This window comes from Rhagoletis pomonella, unplaced genomic scaffold (genome assembly GCF_013731165.1).
Source record: "Rhagoletis pomonella isolate Grant_MI unplaced genomic scaffold, Rhpom_1.0 Rhpom_scaffold_00001, whole genome shotgun sequence".
NCBI classification, from domain to species: domain Eukaryota; kingdom Metazoa; phylum Arthropoda; class Insecta; order Diptera; family Tephritidae; genus Rhagoletis; species Rhagoletis pomonella.
Window position 1 is genome coordinate 62,499,536 of NW_023458555.1, and position 23,339 is coordinate 62,522,874.

At 35.7% G+C, this 23,339-nt stretch overlaps 1 protein-coding gene across 1 annotated transcript in view; it reads left to right on the top strand.

Annotated features, from left to right (window-relative positions):
- The first annotated feature begins 990 nt into the window (after nucleotides 1-990).
- Nucleotides 991-23,339, top strand: part of LOC118755619 — a 238,743-nt gene continuing 216,394 nt past the window's right edge. The window contains exon 1 of the mRNA XM_036490471.1: nucleotides 991-1,734. Within this exon, the coding sequence (XP_036346364.1) occupies nucleotides 1,264-1,734 (471 nt within the window). The 5' untranslated portion in view covers nucleotides 991-1,263. The remainder of the gene's footprint in view (nucleotides 1,735-23,339) is intronic.

Below are 23,339 nucleotides of genomic sequence, written 5' to 3' on the forward strand. Positions count from 1 at the left end.
TTCTTTTATTTTTCAACATAAGTAAATAAAACAACTAGGGCTTTACTAAAAAATCGCCACGGATAGATCGACGTGAAATTTAATTATCTCTTATTAAAAAAAAGAAACTTGAAATCTGTTCGGCTCTCTAAATTCATTTGTCCACAGAAACATTTTTAGCCCCACTATGCGCCATTTTAATGAGCCTTCAAGGCGTGGAAATACCGAACATCGAATACGGGACAAATACAGGACATTAAAAGAAATACAGAACAATTGGCGTCCCGTATAAAATAAATAAATTACCAGGCCAATTGGTCAAAAAACAATTGTTGGATCGTTTGTGCGATATCGTCCACTCAATTCCAGTTTTGATTCACGTAACAGTAACAGTAGCACGTAACAGAAAAAAATGCATAAATCAGTGTTTTGACGACATCTTTTTGTCAGTATCGTTTGAACCACAATCGTTTCAAAGTTACGTGATTCATGCCCAGGACTGTCCCGTATAATACAGAACGGATGTTCACCGTAACGATATTGTATGTTATTGTATCGTAGCGAATGCAAATCCATCAACATAAACATTCTTAAAATGTTGACGGGACTATCCGCCAGAAAGCTTCGCGATGAGCCAAAAATCAAAATTTTACCAGATCAGATACAAAATTTGACTAGAAACATTTTAAAAACCGTGCGATTTTCAATAAGATATTAGTATACGACTTTTTTACTACTATTCTGGCATTGGTACTTAAACCCGTACATGTTAACACTATAAATATTATGATGTAGATTTGAGGTTTATACCATACTCTGTAAATTGTGGGATAACATAAATATCTTAATGTTTTTTCTACTTAATAAAAATTCACCTCATTTCATACACCTTTTTATCATTCAGGTCGGAAGCATGCTATCTACAGTTGATTACAGGCTTTCATAACTACATATATAGCTTTATATTATGACCTTCTGGAATTTCTTTTATTTTGCAGATCCATATGAACCTCAGACAGCAAAATAGGGCCACCCACCCTGCTGCCCTGACGAATATATTTACATTGCAGTGTGGCCTGCATGGAACGCCTGCGGCTGCCGTCTAATGCCATTAAATGTAATCAAGGAACAAAGAAGCAAAAGTGTCACAGCCACAATTTGCAAAAAGGATTTCTTCCTACAGCAGCAACAATAAAGTAAGAATTGCAACAAAATAACACAATTCACGTCCACAGGCACTCAACCAACAAATATAATGATATCAAACACAGTTGCCACAGTACAATGAGGCGCGCCTCTAAGCACAATTCCAGAGTGCAAATGTCGAATGCCAGCTGGAGTCGCCGCCGACGGTTCTTCAACTTCTTTCTACAATTGCGTATATATCCATTATTTCGATTATTGCCGGTGTTGTGGCTGCTATTATGCTATTGTTGCTGTTGCTGTTGTGCCGAAAACAGGCGGAATGCCGCGGAGCATAGTGTTAAGTTGAGCAACTGCTACGACATTCGATATGGCTTTGATGGGGTGCTAACGGGCAGTGTGCCAAAGCTCCTATATCCTGCAGCCAATAGCTCTAATAGAGGCAACAGTAGTACCATTACCAATGCAAACATGAGCACCACGGTGAGTGATCTGTGGACGCAACACCAACTGCAGTTACAAAACGGTTCAGATGTAGATGCACTGGGCTTCCGACCAGGACCGGCGATACACACAGGTTGGCAATGTTGCTGCTGGAATGCGACAAATCATGTGAGTAAAAAAGCAGGACTACTATGTACTACCACGATGCAGAAAATGAAGGTGCCGCCATTCGCGGACTTCGGATTCTTAAAAAACTTAAGCAAAATTTTAAGGGCCGTTTTCTCATCTAAGCTTTAGATTACCGGCCACTTCATCGTCTCGATATACGAGTTTTCGTTTTCTCATCAGCGCATTAATTTCCCGAATCGATAAATTGTTGCTTACCCGTTGCAACCTTTAAAATTTGTACCTAACTTTAAATTTTGGTTCATGAGTTAGATATATTAGATATTTCAACCAAGGTTTTGGTTTTTGCTAACAGGTGCTCTTGCTCTATATTTGCTTATGTTGCATTGCCAACCTTTGGAATTTTATGACGAATGTAGTGAAGTTTCACTCTAGGAAGTGTAGTAAAGTTTCACTCTACGGAATAACAAATTTATTTTTACCCGTAAGATAAGAAAACGAAAACACTTTAAAGTGAGGAACAATTTATGTGCCCTGTTAGTAAAGGCAACTTTAAGTAATCTTAAGGGCCGTTTTCTAATGCAAGCAGTAAAGTTGCCTTTAAGAGGGCAGATAAATTGTTCCTCACTTTAAAGTGTTTTCGTGTTCTTATCTTACCGATAAAAATAATTTTGATATTCCGTAAATTGAAACTTCACTACATTTCCTAGAGTGAAACTTCACTACTTTTGTCATAAAATTTCAAAGGTTGGCAATGCAACATAAGCAAATATAGAGCAAGAGCAACTGTTAGCAAAAACCAAAACCTTGGTTGCAATATGTAATATATCTGACTCATGAACCAAAACCAAACCAAAATTTAAAGTTGGGTAAACATTTTTAAAGGGTGCCGCGGGTGAGCAACAACTTATTGATTCGTGAAATTAATGCACTGATGAGAAAACGAAAACTTGTATATCGAGACCAGGGGCTCTATTCTGTAACTGTGCGTTTTCAGGTGTACACTGAAAATTGTGTGCACTCTTCATTTTGCGATTCAGGAAGAGTGAGAATGAGTTTTAGCTGTCAAAATTGTGTACACTTCCTCATTTTGCGATTCAGCATGTGTGAGAATGAGTTTTAACTGTCAAAATTGTGTACACTTCTCTTCCGAAAAACTTGCTGAACTTTTGTCGGGGAGTTTTTGTTGTGAGTTTTGCACCCGGTGTACACTACATTTTCTCACAGTTACAGAATAGAGCCCCAGGGTTGTTGCGAATATTGTTCCGAAATGAAAGTATTTTCCGGATAATAAACAAACCGCTTATCCAAATTAAACAAGTTTGGTATCAAATGAAAGAGGACTTAAATAGCTTTAAAACTGAAATGTCTAAACGAGGAAAGGCACATATTGAAAACTATTTCAACAAAAAATGTTAATTAATTACCATAGAACAAACCTATATAAAAAAACCTTATAAAAAAAATGTAAATAGAGGCAATGGAGCATAAGCAAATATAGAGCAGGAGCAACTGTTAGCAAAAACAAAAACTTTGTTTGAATATATCTAACTCATGAACCAAAACCAAACCAAAATTTAAAGTTGGTTACAAATTTGTAAAGGTTGCATCGGGTGAGCTAAAATTTATTGATTGGAAAAATTAATGCGGTGATGGGAAAACGAAAACTCGTATATCGAGACGATAAAGTGGCCGGTAATCTAAAGGTTAGATGAGAAAACGGCCCTAATTAAGTGTTGTAAGCAACTTTACAAAAATGGGAACAAAATCATGGCAAAATGACATTCATAGGCGAGAGAATATGTGGGCCAACAAAATATGTGGCAGCACCTTCAATCACGCCAGAACATTAATTTTTACTAGCAGACCCGGCGAACTTCGTCCTGCCCAAAATTTTAATTTTTTTATTGAAACTTTTTGGGCCAACATTCTCATTCATCTGCTAAGATTATGGTTTGGTGGTTATTTGTGTGCAGCATTTCATAAAACGGTTATTCGCAAAACGAAATAAATTTGAAGAATGTTTCCCTCTTCCCTACATGGCGGCAACAATGACCCGGTTCTATAGTGAATCTGTCCTAGAAGCTTTACAGTATAGTTGGTGGCAATCTCAAAATGGGTTCAACAAAAATGCAATATACATATACTGATTTCAGACGAAATACCTTAAAAGCTGGAACGCATAATAATATCGGAAAATCACATCCTTTGGGCCAATCGTAACACAGTAGAGTTCGATATACTCAATGGTGCAACAGGTCGATTTAATCTGACCTTCACGGCACTTTTTCTCACTTGGCTATTTTTTTAGTAATAACTCGACTCCAGCGCCACTTGGCAGTACGTTTTTGCAATAGTATTGCCCTTACTATTACCACTACATATTTAAAATATTAGCTAAATCGGATCATAAATAAGATTATTAGTAATAACTCAACTACAGCGCCAACTGGCGGACTAAATTATAAAACTAAACCTTGATTTCATATATATACATATCTCCATACGAAGTATGAAAAATTCTGTTTGTATGGGAGGTGCCACGCCCCCTTTTCCAATAGCTCCAATTTTTCTCCAAGAATATGCGATTGATCCCGTATATCTCCATACCAAGTTCTAGAACTCTACTATGAACACTTCCAGGGATACGTAGTATGAAAGCTTTAGTTTGTATGGGAGGTGCCACGCCCCTTTTACATATAGAATTTTGTTTAGCCTAAAACCATCCTTGGGACACGTGCGGCAGGTGTCTGAATCAGGGTTGTTGCGAATATTCGTATTCGCAACCGCGGAGCTTCCGCATTAATTTTAACATTCGCATTCGCTTTCGCATTCGCAATAATCAATGCGGAGCTTTTGCGAATGTTGTGCAAGTGCACCGAAAAATGACAAATTGTAGCCAATATTTTTGCCTGCGGTCGTGGGAGTATTTGTGTAACAAAACCGGTCAAATGTCATATTTATAAAAATGTCATATACATATTATTTCTTAAGCATATACATATTTCTATACATATACATATATATATTTCTTAACATATACATATTATTTCTTAAGCTATATAACCGAGCTATCAATGGGCAGTCATACAAGATCCAACTTCTACTTGACCTTTGACGTACGTCATAGAGAACATAGTCTTTTTAGCAAATTTTTTTTCCTGTGCTTTAAATACCTGCATTGCTTTCTTTCTTTATTATGATTTTTTTGGGCCAATCTTAAAAAAACTACTAGACGCAAAAGAAGAAAGTGTACACTGTAATTCTTAACCAAATTTTCGAGATTTGCCTTTGATCTTACATCTATATTGGTTTCAATAATTTCAAATGGGGCTCTTTGGGGAATTTATTTTTAGCAAAAATTTTAAAAACAGTAATTTTGTTTACATGTCGGGCAATATTTTTTTTATAGGGATATACATTGGATCCTTGGCTAAAAACTTCTGTGGTAAAACTGTCCCTTCTTTGTTATTTGAAATCAAAGTGTAAGCTCTTTAAATAGGGATTTCCAGCAGAAATGATAAACGTCTGGACATAAAGAGAAATAATTAAAAAACTATAGGTCTGACCTTTAATAAGATAAAAATTACGTGAGATTCAAATGCTTATAAAAAACAGAGTGTTTTTTTTTTTTAAATAACAATATTCTGATCCGATTCGGCTGGCAGCCACGAGTTTGAAAACAGAATTTTGTTCAAAATTTTATTCCTGGAAAATAATAATTTATTTTCCATATCCACCTATTTAGCTCGCTATAAGCACACATTTTTCAAACCAGTCGCAGAAGGAAGTATTAAAAATAACAGAAATTAAAATCGAAAAACGCTCATGATGTTACATTCCCTAAATTCTGAAACAGCCAAAGGAATGAGAATGAAGAATTCTTTTTAAAGAACTTTAGAAAAACCTGACACATCTGGTTTGGCTTGTAAGCGCTGTTTAAACAAAGATCTCGTCATTATGCTTGATTCTAATTGTTTCTTAAAAATACTTGACATCCGCATTCGCATTCGTATAGCTGTTAGATATTCGCATCCGCTTTCACATCCGCGGATGACTTAACCCTCCGGTTGTGTGAAGAATTTTTAGTCGGTCGTTAGAGTATTAGTCACCCAGGTGACTATGTGCAAAATGTATCAAAATCCCATAATTTGCAAGAGAAGATGCACACAAATGATAGGAGGTCATTCAGGAATGGCAAAATGCAAAGGTAAGGGAAGTGACCATGGTTGTAACTGGGTAGGGGCAAGGGCTCTACATTTAAAGTTCTACCTATATATATATATATAAAATAGGTCCCTGATATGCTAGCTTAATAGTTTCGAGGATGATCAATTCGAAGACATCGAAGGTGAGTATCTGCCTGAAGGATCTGCTTCAGATGAAGAGGAGGGCGACTTTCCGGCAGAAATAAAAGCTGAGGAAGATATCTCTGATTTGAACGATATTGAAGTCAAAATCGAAGAGCCTAAAGATGCAGAAGTTGAGCAACAACTTTTGAGTTCAGCTATGATAAATTTAAGGCCGGATCAAATTTATACTTCAAAAGATAATACGATTTGGTCTAAGAATCCATTGTCTAATGCTGGTCGAGCTCAAACGCGAAATATCATGCGTGTGAGCGGTGCGTATTATTTGGCGCTTCTATACAAGCACCGGGTTTTTTATTACATTGCTTCCATACTTACAGATGGACCTGCCAACAAAAAGTTTTTGGCGAAACAAGAGACTTTCAATCTAATTTTCATTGACTTGATTAAAGATCTTATCATACGCTACACGAACCAAAGAGGTGCAAAATTTGCAGCTGAATATAACGTGCAAATCCAGATCGCCCACAACGTGAGTGGACTCCGATGGATTCGATTGAGTTCGATGCATTTTTGGGCATCATTTTACATTGCGGCGTTCACAATTCCAGCCATGATCGAGTGGTTGATTTGTGGGCTCGTCATGCACACCCTCTTTACCGTGCATCAATGCCAATGGTTCCATTTTTAACCATCTTGAAGTGTATTCGTTTCGATGATTCGAGAACTCGAGAAACTAGAAGACAACTCGACAAGGCAGCTCCGATCTCGGAAATATTTTCTTTCATCAATTAAAATTTGAGAAACAACTATCGCCCTAACGAATCTATTACAATTGATGAACAACTCTATGGCTTTCGATGGCGCTGTCCTTTTCGCCAATACATCCCGTCCATGCCAACCAAATATGGTCTAAAGTTATTTTGGGCTGCCGACTCGAAAACTCACTATCCGTTGCAAGGAGGGCTCTATCTGGAAAAACTTCCAGGCGAAGCAAGAAACAAAGATCTTGGAGAGAAAGATGTGTTACGATTGATGAGACATTGGGAAAACTCAGGTCGAAACAGCAGAAGAGCTAGTCAAGAAGAAGCTAAGCATGATTGGCACAATGCACCGGAATAAAAGGTGTATTCCTGCAGAGCTGATGTGCAAGCCAGGCGACCAAGTTGGAAAAAAAACGTTTGCATTTCGAGAGAAGACAACATTAGTGTCAAATGTGACAAAGAGGAACAAATCGGTTATTCTGCTTTCTACAATGCAAAAAACCGATGAGATAGACACAAACTCAGAAGCTCGTAAACCGTTAATTATTTTGGACTATAACAATACAAAAGGAGGCTTGTATAGTCCGTTCGTTTAGAAAGAATTCGTGAATTCTGACCTTTATTCATTTCTATAAATTCAAGGTGTCGACACAATGGACCAAATGTGCTCAAACTATTCCTGCAAGCGTGCAACGAGATGCTGGCCCCTGGCGATGTTTTATAATTTAGTTGACATTGCTGCCCTCGCCACCTATATCATATATGCCGAAAATCAGTAAAAAATTATGCCATCTAATTTGACGCGCCGTCAATTTCTGGTTCAATTATCTTAGGATCTATGCCAAAACAACATCCTGCGACGCTCCCAAAATCAGTACGTCATTGGCAAGCCGAATCTTAGGTCAGCAATTTGTGACATAATTGGCCATGAACTGCCTCTCACCACGCAATGTGCGCCTGAGATATCCCAGTTGGATGCGAGTGGTCGCACCAAAATTCAAGGCAAACTTCAGCGCAATTCTCGTAAGCGGTGCACAAAGTGCGAAAATCCGGTTTGTAACCAACATACCAACAAGGAAGTAACTTGCAAGGCTTGCTAAGCCATTTTTCGTGAATTTTGTTAATTTTCCCTAAATATTTTTGCTATGTAAATCAAAAACTTACTAAATTTTATTTAAAAATAATCTTGGATAAAAAATTAAAAATTTTCTTCCATTTCCTAGTCGTGTTCCCATAGATTAAGTGTTCATGCACGTAGTCACCCGGGTGACTAATACTACAACAAAGGGTTACATATGAATTTTCAGCTAAACCTGTAAGGGCAGGTAAGAGCTAAAAACTTGAGACATGACTTATTGTTATCTTAATTAAAATCGTAGTAAAGTTACGAAATCTCACCATCCTATCTAGATTAGAACAAAAAGATATTTGCAGTACAAAAGTGAAAAGCCACCCGGGTGACTAATACTCAAACGGAGGGAGTGGAATACATTCGCAACATCCCTAGTCTGAATATAAAAAAAAAATTGGTTTATCTGTTCTCCGGCTATGCGAACACTTAAAAACGGCTTTCAAAATATATAGATATTAGTATAGATATATTATATATTATTATTATATTTTGGCTGTATCCGCTGTTTCTGATTGTCGCAAAAAAAAAAACTTGCTTAGTGACGAATTCGCCCCTTGATATGGTGATTGCTCAAAGCTATTTATATTCGAAATTGCATGAAAATTGGAAAACAGGCTTATCCAGGCAAAAAGCTACCTACGTACAAACTTTTAATCAAATCTTACCATCGATACGATTTTTCGAATAGATCGATCCCTGGTCCACTTTACGGAAAAAATGCAAGCAAATCGGACCGTAGATACGATGGAATAGATCGGTCCCTGGTCCACTTCCCGAAAAAAGGATCCTATATGCTAATCTAGGTAAAAGGCTACCTACGTACCAAATTGTAAGCAAATCGGACCATGATACAATTTTTTGGCCTAAAACAAGGTGGTTGCTGGGAGCTATTTATATACAAAATTTGATGAAAATCGGACCAGCCGTTCGCGAGATTACCTTTGAGAAAGAAAAGAGACTTCTCGTTATATAATTAGTATAGATTAGTATAGATATAGATAATCTTTACTACTTACTTTAGTTAGAACTTTGAGTTGTGTCGTTATTGCAGAGGACCCTCGATATGTGAATTCATATATTTCGATAATGAAATAAATTCGAGCATAAATACGATTTTTAGTTACATATACAGTGACGAGCAAAACTGTAACATGGAGTAACACTTTTTATTTCAGCCGCCGCTATCTTTCCAAGTTCTTCACGACATTTATACTGTTGTTGTATATTCTTATTGGTACATCTTTGTTTCCCGTGTCATAACGATTTGAAGTCAATTCAACAACAATAACAAAACCAGCAGACAAAAATGTAAATTAAGGCAAATGTTACAGTTTTGCACTCATATATTTTTAATAACTTTTTGACAATTTTCACGAAAAAAAAGAATTATTAACACAATGTTCAGTATGCTTTTGCTTCTGGAGGTATAGCCTCCCATATATCCTTAGTTTGCTTTCACAGCTCATGTACTCCATTGGGCGGACTTGGATACTTAGTAAGCTGCGCTTTTAGTTGATTTCACAAATTCTTGATGAGATTCATGTCCCCGGATTGTGGAGGTCATTTCAAATTAGCAAATTTTTGCTTTTGTTCCAGTCTTTGCGAAGATATGCAGTGTGTTTTCCTTGGTTTTTCAGCAGAAACTCTAATTTTTTCAACTACATCTTGCAAATTTTGTTGAAATATGAACAGATACTGTTCCTTACGCATAATGCGTACAAACGGGTCAACAACATTTTTGAAATACACCCCCAAGCTATTATTGACCGACCACTGTGATTCACAGTTTGCCTTACGTGATGCGCTTAGGCTTAATTTGGGCCTTTGATCCAATACCATGCCCACCCATCTGATTGAAAGCGATTAATTTAGTCTTGTCAGACCAAATAACCTTTAAATAAATCTTAAAGATGTGTTTTTTATTGCATTCTGTAAGGCCTAACATATGCCAATAGGCAACGGCCTGGTTTTCGTGCGATGCAGCAAAATTCTACCACTCTCGCGCATGTATTTTGATCAAAATTGTTTTTTTCTTCTGTTATGCTGCCTTTGCGCTCAAGTTGGTAATTCTTCGCCTCACTGTCTACTGATTTGCATTCGATTTTAATACCTTAGGCGCTTCTGTAGTAGTGGCTGCAGCGCTACTTGCTACTAAGTTTACAACGAACGAATGTCCGGCATGTGGAGAGACCCCTCACGACTCGAAACATCTCTTCGCATGCCCGGAAAACCTTACAACCCTAACGGCGTCGTCCCTATGGACGCTTCTTGGGGCTGCCGTTAGTGGAACTCGACGACAACGACTGAGATATCAGCCGATCTGGGCGGGGTTGTTGTAGCCGCTACAACAACAACAACAACAACAACAACTAAGTTCACAAGATATCGGACTGTAATATTTTTTGACAGACTTCCTCTGTCCTTAGTAACACTTTAGGCAATATTTTTTCTCAGTCCTAACATTTTCATGTGGCAAACTCCACAATTTTTTGCCACTTTCCCTGCGGTCCCGCCTTTCCGCAGTAAATCTATTATTTACATTTATGTTTTCTAATAACCATATTATTTATTGGTGATCACTTCTTGAATAAATTACAATACAGATAAAAGTCATCTGACTTCCCACTAAGTAAAAGATAACTGTAAAATGCAAAACTGAGAGTGAGTGCAAAACTGTAACATTTGCCTTGACTTACATTTTTGTTTCCAGGTCTTTTTATAGTTGTTGGATTGACTTCAAATCGTTATTAGAGAGGGAGTGGGGATGTACCAATTAGTCTGTTCCTTTGAACTTCGGACTAAAACCTGTGGAACTGTCAAACTAAAATTTTACGCTCTCAAATGAGAGTAAAAGGAGAACAGATGCAGCAGTGCATAGGAACGCAAAAAGCACTATTTCCTGTAAAAAGTCAGACGGTTTGTTTACATGTCATTGGTACTACACTGATTTGGCTGAAATATCACTAAATAATTATTAAAATCTATACATATTCAAATATTTCGTTGTTTACTTCCATTTTTTAACAAATATAAGGTTCTTTGCTTTCACCGCTTTCTGTTTTTGTTTGCACATGTAAATCAGCTGATCGTTTGACACTTTTCATGAACTTACAGGGAAAAAAACTCCGGACTAAATCCTGTAACTTCTGACTAGGAACAGTTGCTCAGTTACTCTCTCAAATGTGTTCCCACTTACAGGTTTTATGTCAATGGTTAAAGAGACAATTGCGTATTATTACTGGGAATCTCCTGAAGATAAGAAAAGTTTTCCGATCGAAAACTGTTGATTTTCAAGAATTCTACACTATTTCTACGAAAAGTTGTTTTTCCCCCATATAAAATACATTGAAAACTTTGAGCGCTTTGAGCACTCCCTATTTTATTTTTTTTTTCAAAATAAAAAAATAGGGGTATATTTTTTTCGATATAGAACAATCCTAGGGGGTGCCAGCCTTAAAAATCCGACCTTATTTTTTTACATACATTTTTGGACCACTTTAATGTACAGTGACGAGCAAAACTGTAAGATGGTGTAACACTTTTTATTTCAGACACCGCTATCTTTCCAAGTTCTAACGACTTTCATACTTTTGTTATATATTCTTATTGGTACAATCTAACAACAGTAATAAAACCAGCAGGCAAAAATGTATATTAAGGCAAATGTTACAGTTTTGCACTCACTCTCAGTTTTGCATTTTACAGTTATCTTTTCATTAGTTGGAAGTCAGATGACTTTTTTCTGTATTGTAATTTATTCAAGAAGTGATTACCCGTAAATAATATGGTTAATCAGGAAACATAAATGTAAATAATAGGTTTGTTCCACAAGCTACTTGTAGAAAAACTCGAGCAAAGTTCGAACTGTCAGCGTATATAAAATAAACTCTAAAACTTACTTGTGGAACGCGTATGTGTAACTCGAAGTGACTTCAAGTAGCTTGTGGAGAAAACCTAATATACTTACTGCGGAAACGCGGGACCGTAGGAAAAGTGGCAAAAATTGTGGAATTCGCCACATGAAAATGTTAAGACTGAGAAAAAATATAGCCTAAAATGTTATTAAGGACAAAGAAAGTCTGCCAAAAAATATTACGGTCCGATATCTTGTGAACTTAGTAGCAAGAAGCGCTGCAGCCACTATTACAGGTAAGGTATTAAAATTGAATGCAAATCAGTAGACAGCGAGGCGAAGAATTGTCAAATTGAACGCAAAGGCATTATAAAAGAAGAAAAAACCATTTTGATCAAAATACATCTGCGAGAGTGGTAGCATTTTGCCGGATTGCACGAAAACCAAAAAATCAAAATTCTGTATTTTTTTTTGTTTTTAAAGTTACGATCATGAAATTTTGCGTGTGAAATTTAAACCATGCATTTATAATTTTTGTATCTCAATTGGTTCCCGAGATATAGACCCATAAGTGGACTTGGAAAACATAAAAAGTACACTTTCTGATTAAATGGAAAGAAGAAGATAAAGTTTGTAGAATGATATACAGTCTGTGTATCAGCACCTCCTCAGCTCCAGTTATTTCAGCAAAACAAGTGGTGTTCGAAAAAAATCTTCTTGCTATATTTCCATCATTGGAGTTGCCACTTACTTGCCGTGGCTTATCTATGATTAATCCCAGCTTTTCTCGAAAAAGTCTTTGCACCGCAGTTTAATTTTCTTCTTTTGCCCTTTTGTGTACTTCATTTGTAGCAAACCATTTTTTAAAAGAAAGGTTATATGATATGTGCAAAACCATCTCCATGCATCTAATCCAGGCATGTAATGTTGATAATCCATAACGGAGACAGCTTTCGTCTTCAGTACTGACCGCGACTTTCTCTAAATCGTTCATTAGGCGCGGAGTAGCACCACATATAGTACACGTAGAGCTGGAAGCTGTGCCTGTTAATACCTGGGTAACGTTTCCATCGACCATTGTTAGGAAAAGTTGACCTGTAGTTCTTCACCATCTGTACAAATCAAAAACGGATGTAATTCATCAATTTGGGACTGTATGTTATCCAGAGCAGACTTTGTTTTCATTGGGGTTTCCTTTGAAAACTCTATTGAAATTGGTCTACAAAATCTTACTGATGAAGGCCCGAGATTTTGCCAGATAATAGAACCAGATGATTCATCAATTAATTTCAAAGGAACACAAGAAGCAATGAACAGATTTTAGTCTGAAATCAACTCAGACTCCTCTGGAAGTTGTTGTTTGTACTCGCTTTTGTCCAGATGAGCCGTCACATCCCCACTTGCTATATAAAACCAAGTGTTTTAGTCCTGATATATTCACGGAGTTAATCAATAAAATTCTCGTAGCTGTGTGGTCCATTAAATGTTGCAAAGATGTTATTTTTGCAGAAGAGTTGGTTATTTCCATCGATGAATCAGGTGGGCAGCATGTTTGTTTACATCTCTGTATTTTGTAATATGACGGCAGCAGAAAACATTTCCTTTCATTCGTTAGGTTCCTCATGTACAAATACTGCGCTTTGGTAAGATCTAAATCAATATAAGCGCCTAAAGCTTCTTCGTCTGATAATATTTCAGCATTACATGACTCAAACGATTCTAAGACAGTTTTCTTCTTTTCGGTATCTGCCGTCCTTATAGCTTCCACAATATTAGCTTCAACTCTTTCACCCATAGATCGCAGTCCTAGAAAATATGCTTCATATATGTGCTCAAATCCGTATTCTCTTAAAACTGTAGTGTTTTTACGCCTTTTACTTGGTTCTGAAGAAATTTCATGGGAGGTATACGGTCTTCCTCGCTTTCCAGAAGATGTAGAAGCCATAAAGAAAGCTGCATCGCCTTCAGTCATAGAAACCGGCAAACTCACCGAATAAAGCTCAGCTGGATGATGCCATGTTCCAAATTTTAGATGGAGAAGACAATCCTTCCCCAAGGTACATCAATCTACTATTCATTTTTCGTGGACAGGCACTTAGAATATCCTCTGGGGTTTCCATCACCGGCCCACAAAACCTACAGTCAGTCTTTACGGAAATACCCTTTAATTCAGTCGGTACGTTAACTTGCAGTGTGCTGTCAGGTAGCCAGTAAGAGTTTTAAGCTCAAGGTATCTTTCGGAGTTCCTCCTGAAAAGTTATGAATCTCTTTGACTGTCTTATTCGCTTTGACTTCCGCCAGTGAGCAGCAATTCCCAGCTAGCTCCTAAGTAGGTCTGCAGTGTATCCTTTAGATGTACCGCAAAAAGGCTCGGAACTATGCAAACGCATTTGGGCTCCACTCTGCAAGACAGTCAGCCCTTTCGTTGTCTTCAAACCCTTCATATCCTTGAACCCTCCACAGCGGTATGCTACTGTGGGCTCCCAGATGGTTCAAGAGTTCACAAGCCTTCATGCCGGTTTAAAAGACCCTAAGGCTTCTAACGCTGCCTGAATATCTGACATAATATTTGTTCTGGCCTCATTTGCCTTCTACGATAAAATTCGCGAACACAGACTTCGATTGCGAAGACCTCCGCCCAGAATACGGTTGGGTACAAGCCCATTGGCAGACTTTCCTGGAATCTTGGTCCAAGTACGCCATAAAGTATAAATGGATGTTCGTATTGTGTATTGGCAATAATAACAGTATACGTTTGTACTAAGGAATCATGTTTGCGGCCGCCGTTTTACGAACGCACCGGTGAAATATTCATGTAAAAAAAAGTTGCTAAAATGTTAGAGATTTTAGAGATACATATTTTCTATTTTTCTCAAATAACTATTATTCGTAGTCCCGAAACCTACCAAAACCCAATCAAGCCTACCAACCTACCAAATGGAAAAAAACCTACCAGTTTTGGTAGGAAAAGCCCATGTTTGGCAACATTGATTCTATCATTCTTGGAGTAATAGCAAGTAGGTAATGTATTTGTTCTCTCAACGCCAAGTAGTGTATTTATGCGGAAAAGAGTAACTATAGGTTATTTCCCTAACAATCCGGACCGGATCCGGTAATTAGAGAATAAGCGAAAAGATTGCTCTCAAAATTGGAACAAAGTCCAGAAGTACGGGAACGTAAAAAACCACCTTTCGTGCCCAGAATTTGAGAAACTGCTGATTCACGTTGCTTTTGTTTTTGTCACTTGAATGCAAACACTTGAAAATTTATTTTGGTTTCACAAATTTGATTTTAATTATATAAAGATTGAAAATACATCAACAGGCCATTCAATATTCCTTAAAAGCACCAAGTAAATGCAGGCAACATGCTGATATGCACTTCGACACTTTATCCATATTTACCCGGAGAAAAAGTGCGGCTGTTTCGGGCAGGAAGAAGAAGACACTTACGATCCAATACGTTCCAATTTTCGTTCTCTATTACCCAATTTGTTGAGTACGGGAAGGATTTCTGGGCAGTTTTGGGCACCCGCGGAATCCCGCGTTGCGTACGGGAAATAACCTAATAGTTGCGTTCCAGCAGCAGTACGAAAAGCGTTCCTGCAGAAAAATTTACTGCAATTTCCTGAAACCGAGAGCACTTTCGTGAGAGTAAAATATGCTTACTCTCAGTAAGAAGCTGCAGAATTTAGTCCGAAGTTTTTTTTTCCTGCAAGTTCATGAAAACTGTAAAATGAAGAGCAGTGTTGCATTTGTAAACAACAAGTGAAAGAGCTGATGCAATTTATAAGAAATATTTTTAGCAGAATAGAAGCAAATTGTACCAAAATAACGAAATCTTTTGAGAATTAAAATGTTATGTGTAAGAATTTTTGCCTGAATAAATAATTCTGTAAATAAACATCTGACAGTTATATACCTGCAGGAAAAATGGGTTTTTGCGTTCCAGCAGGTTTTCTCAGTTCTTCGGCCGTTGCTCTCTCTTGTGAGAGATATTTTGCTTTTTGACAGTTCTACACGTTTTAGTCCAAAAATTGCGGGAACGCACCTAGTATGTTGTGAGCAGCGTTGCCATAAGTCAAGATTTATCTTGAAAATGAAGATGTTTTGTGCTGTATTTTATTAAAAATCTTAAAAAACAAATTTTTTAAAAGCAAAATTTCACACTGAAAATATCTTCAAAATTAAGATTTTTGGGTATGATGTAAGATTTTTAAAGTTTAAGTTAAAATTGTTAACTATTTATATTATCCTTGCTACATCAATGTAAGCGGCAAATGAAGGAAGAAGAAAAATTAAATATGAAATCCCCTCCAATATTTTCTACCTTCTTCTAAAACATATACTCTAGTGCAGAGTTAGAGAGTGGAGGAAAAGAACAAACGGCCCCTCTATCCCCTCTAGTTTAAATGACAACAGTAAACTGCCTTTTAAGAAAAATTTGCTGATAAACGAGAAAAAAGGAGCGGTAAGCTTTATAAAACCATATCCATGTAAAAATATCAATAAAAAATCTAATTAAAAAGCTCGAAATTGTTATGGAACTTTGTCGAATTTTTTTAACTTTTGTACACAGATTGAAGTTTGAACTTTCATGGTTTTTGATAGATAACGAGCTACTCTTTCATACAAAAAAGAACAGGTAATTTTTAAACAAAAAACATAAGCGACTTCAATTCTCATATAAAAATTGATCGTCAAATTCTTCGTGATCCAATGACCGGATCTAAACCAAATTAGTATGTGACCACCCTTGAGGTAACCTTTCCGATAAAAAGGAATTATCGAAATCGGCCCAAAGTTATGCGACAACATATTTACATAAAAAGAAATATTGCCACGAATTGATAAACTCCTCTTTTTTTAAGTCGGTCAAAACTTGCAAAATGTCGCGTCCCTGTTTATATTTTTGCCAGTGTATATATACATATGTGAACTGTGCTACAAATTTTGTGATGACACGAGGCAATATTCATTTTAAGTTTAAGTTGTTATAAAAAGGACTTTATAACTTGAAATTGGTAATTTTTTCAACCAGCATAATAAGGGCTATTCACAGCCGTAAAGCCAATATCGAATTTTGTGTTTCTCTTTAGGTATTTTTAAATGGAAATTTTTTGGGATCGAAAAGATTTTTTTAGCTTTAAAATCTTAAAATCATAAAAAAAAAAGATTTTTAGAGGACTTTCTCTGGCAACACTGGTTGTGAGTAGAGTAAAATGAAAAGAATATTTATTGAACGTAATGCGGCAAATATACTTGCGCTAGTCTTTAATACTTATATTATAAGATATCAAAGTATCGGGGTATTTTAATTTGATTCAAGACTTAAGCAATTTCTTTGAAGAGCAACGACTATATTGGCTTTCTTGGCTAGGAAAGCTTAGGTAAAGCTGATGCCAGATAAAACTTTTTGGCTTTGCGTGACGTTTCAAGCTCGCACTTCAATAGAAGCTGTGATTCTGTATGAAAATTGATTTATATTTTGGGGCTGTCCATATATTACGTAAGGGAGTTTTCGCCTGTTTTGAATTTAATTAATTTATTTTTTTTGTTTTTTATTTTTAAATAAAAATCAGCAGCTAATGCGCTAGAAATGTTGGTGGAATATTTTATTTTCATCAATAAAGAATAATAACAATAATAATAATAATAATAATGTTAAACAAAATTTTTTTCATTGAATTTGTATGACACTAAAGCACTTATTTAGGTTTATTTTCTAATAAAATTGTTGTTAAACAAATATTTCCTCCCTTCATATTCGCGTTCTTTAAAATAAAATACAAAGGAATTATCTTTTCCTCCATATTTTTATTTTGAGATATTTACCCTGGTATTCAGTAAGCTGTCTCACGTTTTAGTCTCAAAAAGAAAGATATGGAGGAAAAGAGAATTGCTTTCTATTTTATTTAAAAGAACGCGTAAATGAAGCGAGGAAATATTTGTTTAACAACAATTTCATTATGAAATAAACCTAGGTACTTTAAATCATAAAAAGTCAATGAACAAAAATGTTTTTTTTTATTTTTAACATTAAAATCTTCAGATTATTTAAAAAGGAATTAAAAAAAAAAATCATTAAAAAAAACTCGTCCCCTGGGACTCGAACTCGGATCTCTCTAGTGGCACTCTAGCGGTCTGTTCACTCGGCCATTGCGACTGTAAGAGCAGCGCGAGCAAAATGGCATACATCATGCTATCAGTTGTGATAAAGAAACAAAACATCGGTATACGTACTAGATGTGTGTCTCATCGAAATAGTATCAAAATCCATAGTATGCATACCATGGTATACAAACCACATGTCTGTCAGGGCTATAAGGGAGTTTTCGCCTGTTTGTGTTGGAGCTGCATTTTTCGGTTATAATTACGGTGACCATAAATATGGATTCAAAATGAAGGACAATTTTTCAAAAATATGCCTACATATATTTACGTAGTATAAAAATATCAAAAGAGTATTTATGATTCTAAATTCTTAATACATTTTAAACTTTAAAAATGAATCGCGTTTTCTTCATCGATATTAATCTTTTTTACATGAATATTTATCAAATTATAGTAAAGTATATTATAATTACAATAGCTTACACGAAAAGTGAAAATCTTTAAAAGATTATTTTATAGGCAAATTTTGAGTCGTTCAAAACGAAAACAATACCCTTCTTTTTTTGTTTTTTTTGGTACTTTTCGCAGTTATTTGTCAAAAATCGACGACATGAATCGACGTAAACGACGAGTTACAAAGTGCCCTTTAAAAAAATATATAATTTGTGCAGGTTGCGCTCCATAGCATCTACATTTCTAATTCGATTTTCATTATCTTTGGCTCAAAGTTTACTGTAATGATATATCTTCTTTATCGAATTTTTAAAATAATGAAAAAAATAATCAAATGAAACTGCGTATTTGATTGAAAATCTCACTTTTTTCGACATTGAAGACAAAATGCAAATGGTCGCCTGTAGCACTAATAATTTTCATTGAAGTCGCCACAAGTTATATATTTTGGGAAGAGGCACATCACTACCCTTCGAGCTGTAAGTCGCTTATGTTGATTTGGAGATTTTTGAAGAAAAGCTACGAAAAGTACCAAAAAACACTTTTTAAAAAAATCCATCCATTGTCCGATAATTTTGAAATAACGAATAAAATGCGGGACAAATGCAGGACACTTGGAAAAAATCAGTACATTTTCAGGTTTTTCAGGTTTGAAAAACTACGCAGGTCCGACCTTCGAAAAACAGTACGGTCCTGCAAAACACAGAACGGATGGTCACCGTAGTTATAATAGACACCGGAGAGTAACGTTTTTTTTTAGAAAAATAGAAAAATTAAAGCAAAAGTTGTAAAAAATTGTAATATCCTCCGTATTTAATGTATATTTTTAATTTCAATGCAATTTAGTACTTTAATTGGGTGAATTTTCGTATTTTATAAAGAACAATTTTGAATAAGAATACAAGAAAAATAATATTACGTAAGAATCTACGGGACGCCCCCTCCCCTCATAAAAGAAAATGTAAGAAAATTCTAGACCCGCCCTCCCCCACAAAGGTCTTACGTAATATGTATATGGACAGTCCCTTTCGAATTGGTTCACCATATACCCAGTTTTTAGATTTATTGAAAAAACCGGTTTAGAAACGTGGCTCACAAACTATTGCCACAATAAAGCAGTTCGATTTGCATCACATGTATTACATATAATGAAATTGTAACAGGCCGATGTCTGTATATTATATATATTAAGGAAAAATTAATGTGGGGGGTCTTTATTAGAGCAATAGAAGCCAAATCAACCATTTTTAGAATTTTTGTCTGTCTGTATGTTTGCACGCGCATCAATCGAAAACTAATGCATGGCATTGAATGCAGTTTTAACCGATGTATTGCTAGTGTAGGGCTGCCAGATGTCTTAGTTTTCCAGGATTTGCCCTGATTTAAACAAATTGTCCTGGTGTCCTGGTCCAAACTTAAATTGTCCTGGTTTTTTAATGAAGGTCAATGCAGACACCCATTTATTTTTTAGCAGAATTTTGTTTGAAAGAAAGTTAAGCTTTCTGTCATTAGTAGTCGAAAATCGATAGTGAAAATTTATTTCTAACTTGTTGAACAATCGGCCCCATTATGGTTGTCGACGTCGATGTAAGTTTTTCGTCAAAAAATAGCCCTCCTAAGTCCAACTCAAGCTACGCTGACCACAGTATTTTTGCGGAAAGGTGTTCCTCGCGATATATGCGATTTAACAAAGTATTTAGTAACAGTAGCTGTGCCAGATAAAAGCGCTAAAGCGATTGCCTCTGCTATTTTTGAAAGTCTTGTTTTAACTTACATTGTAATGAATTCCATCAAATCTGATTTAGGCATTGCGGAAAGGTGTTCCTCGCGATATATGCGATTTAACAAAGTATTTAGTAACAGTAGCTGTTCCAGATAAAAGCGCTAAAACGATTGCCTCTGCTATTTTCGAAAGTTTTGTTTTAACTTACGTTGTAAAGAATTTCATCAAATCTGATTTAGGCATTGCATTTAAAAATGAAATTTTTTCCGAATTAGCCAAACCTTTAATGGTTAACAGTAAGAAAGTCTAAGCTCGGGCGGAGCCGAACATTAAATACCCGGCGCAAGTATAAAATATATTTACCGTTGTATGAAAAGCGTCCTCAATTTTAGTTCGATTTCAATAATTTTCAACTTTTTGCTTTTACGTCGCAAGCACAATAACCTTACCGAGTTTGGTACAAATTGGTATAACGGTTACCGAGATACATACATATATGTGATCATAAATGGGCGGTGTCACTGGTCATGGGTTTCGTTAAAATCTAATTTTGTATTTTGCAAAAAGGGCAAGTTCCTGAACAGGTACACGGCTGAGGGGTCACACATACTACGCTGTAGATAATTTCAGGAGGTAAAATTTCTTCCAAAAGGCATATCTGAGAGTCATTTCTTTCTCCTTCCTTTTTTGCAAGGAGTGGCAAAAATCGAATTGCGTCTGCTTTCGTTACTCAAGAGCAGCTTCCAGAAGGGCTTTTGAAGAAGTTCTTTTAAAGCTGTTTTTAGTTCATAAAAATCATACTTATTAAAGGAATTTAAATACTGAGGTGCAGATCAAATGTGTTTTATTGAGACTTAAAATGCTAATTGAATCCTATTTGTAACGCTAAATAATATAAACATATATTTAAGTACTTTCGCGTAAATTGTAAATAGGAAACCATATATGTAATACTCCTATATTGGCAGTAAGAGCTAGTACCGTCCGAAAACACTACAGTACAGATATATCAATAAACACGTACGAAAGAAAAGGAACACATATGTTTATAAATAAACATGTACACAACACATACACAAAAACGGTACTAGACTGTCTCGCTTTGATTTCGGAATGCTTACACATTGAGAAGTTAGCTTACTGCCAATATAGAAGTATTACATATATGTAGAAAACCCCTTTCTAGGAAGCATACAGGGAAGCACTTTTTCAGTCCTTATTGGGTAAGTTTTTTAGGGCCAGTTTTTCAGTGTCAGTTTAAACTTAGTTTAAGTAAACTGCGTTTAAATTGAACAGCTGGCTGACATTTGATTGGCTGATCTTCAGGGCTGCCAGCTATCCTTAGCTATGAGGTGCCATAGTGAGGATAAAAAAGTGCCAAAATGTGCCAAATAGAAAAACAAAAGTGCCAAAATTGGTGCCATCCTTTTTAATCCTTCCCATTTAGCAATAAAATAAGAACCACATAAGTGCCATGCCAAAATAAGACAAACCAGTTGAATAATCTTTAGAAATTAGAAAATTTTGGTTGAGAAAAAGAAGTACACGCAAAGGATTTCACAAAAATGTATTGAAATATTACTATTTTTGAAAAGTGCCATTTTGGCACTAAGTGCCAAATTGAAAATTTAAGTGCCAAGTTGGTAGCCCTGCTGATCTTAGTTTAAACCAGCCAGATCGGCCGTATAAAAACTGGCCCTTAGAATGGGTTCACTTCAGACAGCCTACCTAAATTATCTTTACGTTATGCATATACAAAATGGCAAAAATGATCATGAAGCGCATTGTAGAATAAGTGGAAATTTGCTAATGGTGGTAAGGCAAACATTCAAGACCACGTTAAAAGCGCCAAACATTTTTCCAAGTTACGTGTCCTTTAAGAGAAATTTATCCTTGTTTGATTAAAAAAATTCAGAAGTTGAGCGTTTCATCATCATCGATTATGCAGCTCTACGGATTGTGCCACAAAACTACATTGCTTATAATATCAGAAAATACTTCCAAATAATGCAACGACAGAACCAAAGAACTGTATTTATAGAGAATAAGTGTCCTAGTCGCTGGGTTCAAGATTATGGCAGCCCTATGCTAGAGGTCTAACTTAAAATATAGAAAAAAAAATTAGAGAGTTGCCACCTGTTTGAAAATTTCAGGTTTAGTTAATTGATAAGAAAAAGTGAATATTGCATTATGGGCATGAAAATAAAGAGGTTTAATAAAGCTTACAGCCGAAAATATTTTTTGAGGGTTGCCATCTGTTTGAAAATTTTAATTCTATGTAGTTTATAAGATAAATGAATATTGTAATATAGGTATAAAACTAAGGAGGTTTAGAAAATTTGACTGCCGAAAATATTTTTGAGGAGGGTTACCACCTGTTTGCAATTTTTTTTTTAATTTAATTGATAAATTAAATGAAATCTATATTTGTACTTATAATAAAATGTGTACATAAGTATGTACTAGGACTGTTAATCCAGGGATCCCGGTCCTTTTTAAGTCCCAAAAATCCCGGGACTATTTGTCTAGAATCCCGGGACTTTCGGGATTTGTAATTTACACTGGTGGCAATAATAGAAACGCTTTATGTTGACCAGTTTTGGCTATATTTATTTTGTTTATTTAATATTTAACATTTTTTTTTATAAATGTGTAGCTCAATATACATTTTAAAGTATAAAACCGCGTATCAACAAAATGCAAAACCGCGTATGAAGATAAGGCAAATCCGCGTATGCGAATTATGTAAATTATCTTCTAGAGCGTAAAAACACTCATATTTCAAAATGGCTCTCTTTTTTATAAAGCAATCCTGGCCAGTATGTTTCAGGACGAATGGATAAGGATTGAGCCAAGAGCTTGTGTGAGCAAATCCAATTTTTGGCAGCTAATGCCAGTTACGCGGTTTTGCAGAATGACGATATGCGGTTTTGTACTTTAAACGATGATATAATACCTTGCGGCAGGCAATTTTGCACACAAAAGAAATCAATATATTCGCCAAACCAAGCTACAAATATAGTAAAACTGCGTTCTTAATTTTTCTCTCTGACGTCAGGATTTAAAAATAAACTTTGAAATTTGAAAGATATGAGTCATTCAAAAAATAATTTAATATTTTCAGTGCAATATACCTAAGAAACCAGTATGGGTATCAAATGAAAGAGAAGATTCTGTAGAGTTAAAACACATTCAATTTTTTGGTCCGTGAGAGACCGTGAATATCCTTGAAATTTTTCAATTCTTATTTTTGAAAAAATAATATTATCAGGACTACCTTTATTAGCTTAAAAAATAAA